We start from the raw sequence: 2,872 nt of genomic DNA on the forward strand, positions 1-2,872 counted from the left end.
AAGTTGACCCTGTATGTTACCGAGGTAGAATGCAGGCAGGAGGAAATGGTAAGAGTGAGAGTAGAAGAAACCAGAAACCAGAAGGGAAACAGGTCCAGAGGTGGAATTCATTTAGTTGTAGCAGTTTTGGATCCACACTGGCATTGGGCACCACTTGCCTCCTCCAAGTAGAAGACCAGTATAAATCAGATGAAGCTTATTTGGCTGTGTGAACTGCTAATAGGATAACTGTTTTTATGGACTGTAGGCTTCCTTATGTAAACACTAATACTTACCTAGGCAATTGTTTTTTATTTTCTTTCTTCCTTTAGGTAACATGAAAACTGATCCTGGTATCTGAGGCAATGGATAGAAGGAATCAGTCGACAGTATCAGAGTTTGTGCTCCTGGGACTCACTAATTCATGGGAGATCCAACTTCTCCTTTCTGTTTTCTCTTTTTTGTTCTACTTGGCAAGCATGATGGGAAACCTTGTCATTGTGTTCACTGTAACCTTGGATGCTCATTTGCACTTCCCTATGTATTTCCTCCTGGCTAACCTCTCAGTCATTGATATGTTGTTTTGCTCAATCATAGCCCCTAAAATGATTTGTGATATTTTCAAGAAGCGCAAATCCATCTCTTTCTGTGGATGCTTTACCCAGATCTTCTTTAGCCATGCTGTCGGGGGCACTGAGATGGTGCTGCTTATAGCTATGGCCTTTGACAGATATGTGGCCATATGTAAGCCTCTGCACTACTTGACCGTCATGAGTCCCAGGATGTGTCTATATTTTGTAGTCACTTCCTGGGTCATTGGCTTCATCCATTCATTGATTCAAGTAGTTTTTGTGGTAGACTTGCCTTTTTGTGGCCCTAACGTGTTGGACAGTTTTTATTGTGACCTTCCCCGGCTCCTCAGACTTGCCTGCACAAACACCCAAGAACTGGAGTTCATGGTTACTGTGAATAGTGGGCTCATTTCTGTGGGCTCCTTTATCGTGCTGGTCATTTCATACATCTTCATTTTGTTTACTGTTTGGAAACATTCCTCTGGTGGCTCATCCAAGGCTATCTCTACACTGTCAGCTCATATCACTGTGGTAGTTTTGTTCTTTGGGCCACTGATGTTTTTCTACACATGGCCTTCTCCCACATCCAACCTGGATAAGTATCTTGCTATTTTTGATGCATTTATCACTCCTTTTCTGAATCCAGTCATCTATACATTCAGGAACAAAGAGATGAAAGCGGCAATGAGGAGATTGTGCAGTCATGTTGTGCATTACTGGAAGATCTCGTGAACTGCTGGCTATGAAGATATGAAATCATAGATTCTCCCCCATGCTGGTTGTAGAAAAGACATTTTACAATCTCAGGAAAATACTCAACACTTAAGATGTTATATGCCTAGAAAAGTACTATCTATGATATTATGATATCGATTTCACCATTAATTTAGAAGCGATGTTATTCTTTGATAGTCTATACATCAAAGTGTCAAAAACCAAATCATATGTGCTTTGTCACCTACATGGTTAGGAGCAGGCCACATAATTGAATAACCAAGATTTATTTTATCTTCCTTCTGCTTACTGGATTTTAAGTCTCGATTTCAATTTTCTTTGTTTCTACTTTGTTTGATTCTTATTTCTCCATTTTCTGCTTCCTTGGTGTCCTTATCAGGCTCCTCTATCTGGCAGTGTATAAAATTGCTAATTCTATGTTAGAATTGTAGAAGTTAAAGCTAGATTGAATTACCAACATCACTGCTTCTGATCCTTCTGGTGCCCTAGCTATAACCCAAGAAATGAGGGGTGACTGCCATTTGCCCAGGAGCAGGACAGAAATTACCAGAGAGCCAGGCACCAGAAACTATGTCCTTGGTTGCCATGTCACTGCCCCATCACTTTCAAATCAATTTTGCATTTGAATTTCTGAACAAATTCTACTCTTCCAGTTACTTCCTATAGATCTATTTAAAGAAAGAGGTTTATATCTCTTATGTATTCCTTTTTTACTGGTAAATAGTCATCAACATTAAGCACTTCCTTATCATTTCTAAGTCTTTTCTTAGATTCTACCATGACCATACTCAAATTCCTAAAGGGTCCCTGTGGCTCTTTTGTTTGAATGAAGGCATGTGGGAGTTAACTATATACAGACTCCTAGTCTAGAGCAATGCATAGTGTGTCCACCAAATGATACCCCCTCCCATCCCATGATCACTGCACCACTTCCTTGATGTATGATTTGAATGAAGGTACTTGGTAGTTGATACAACCCCCACACTGTTTCCGTGCCCTGTGGGTTTCAGCTATTGTAGAGGGTGAGGCGCTGAGACTGTCACATCCACACATCCAGACAGTATTTCAAAAAGTACATTATATTCTGTAGGGACAGTGGTGGCAATAAAATACCCAAACAATATTGGAATGGTGATCCCAATCTTCTGTCCATTTAATTCACCACTGTGACTCCTACAAAAGTCAGGCAGATCCTGAAAAATGACAATGGACTATTGTAAACTCACCCTTGTAACAGACCTAACTGCAGTTGCTTTACCAAGGGTGGTAACTTTGCAAGAGCAGATTAACACAGCCTTGGCCATATGATATGTGGTCATTGATCTCATCCATTTTTTTCCCCATATCTTTCAGAAAGGAGATTGGAAACAGCATTTTTATGAAATGGACATCAGTATATATTTACAGTTTTACCCTTTATCTTATAGTTGAAGAGATCCAGGCCAACTGGATATTTTATATGTCATCATAATTGTCTATTATATTAATGACATCATGCCATCGAACCAGATAAAGAGGAAATGGCAAGTACATTCATCCATTGGTGATATGTATGTGTTGTCAAGGGAGAGAATAAGTTGTGTAAA

The 2,872-nt window shown here is 39.8% G+C and overlaps 1 protein-coding gene across 1 annotated transcript; it reads left to right on the forward strand.

The window, feature by feature from the left end:
• The first annotated feature begins 341 nt into the window (after positions 1-341).
• Positions 342-1,283, forward strand: LOC125168365 (olfactory receptor 4F15). The gene has a single exon (XM_047863436.1). The coding sequence runs from the start codon at positions 345-347 to the stop codon at positions 1,281-1,283; it is 939 nt and encodes a 312-aa protein (XP_047719392.1). The 5' UTR covers positions 342-344.
• The last annotated feature ends 1,589 nt before the right edge of the window (positions 1,284-2,872 follow it).

The sequence above is a fragment of the Prionailurus viverrinus genome, chromosome B3 (assembly GCF_022837055.1).
Source record: "Prionailurus viverrinus isolate Anna chromosome B3, UM_Priviv_1.0, whole genome shotgun sequence".
Lineage (NCBI taxonomy): Eukaryota > Metazoa > Chordata > Mammalia > Carnivora > Felidae > Prionailurus > Prionailurus viverrinus.

Excerpts from the sequence above, each read along its gene's own strand:
- LOC125168365 (XM_047863436.1), top strand. The coding sequence starts at position 345 with ATGGATAGAAGGAATCAGTCGACAGTATCAGAGTTTGTGCTCCTGGGA.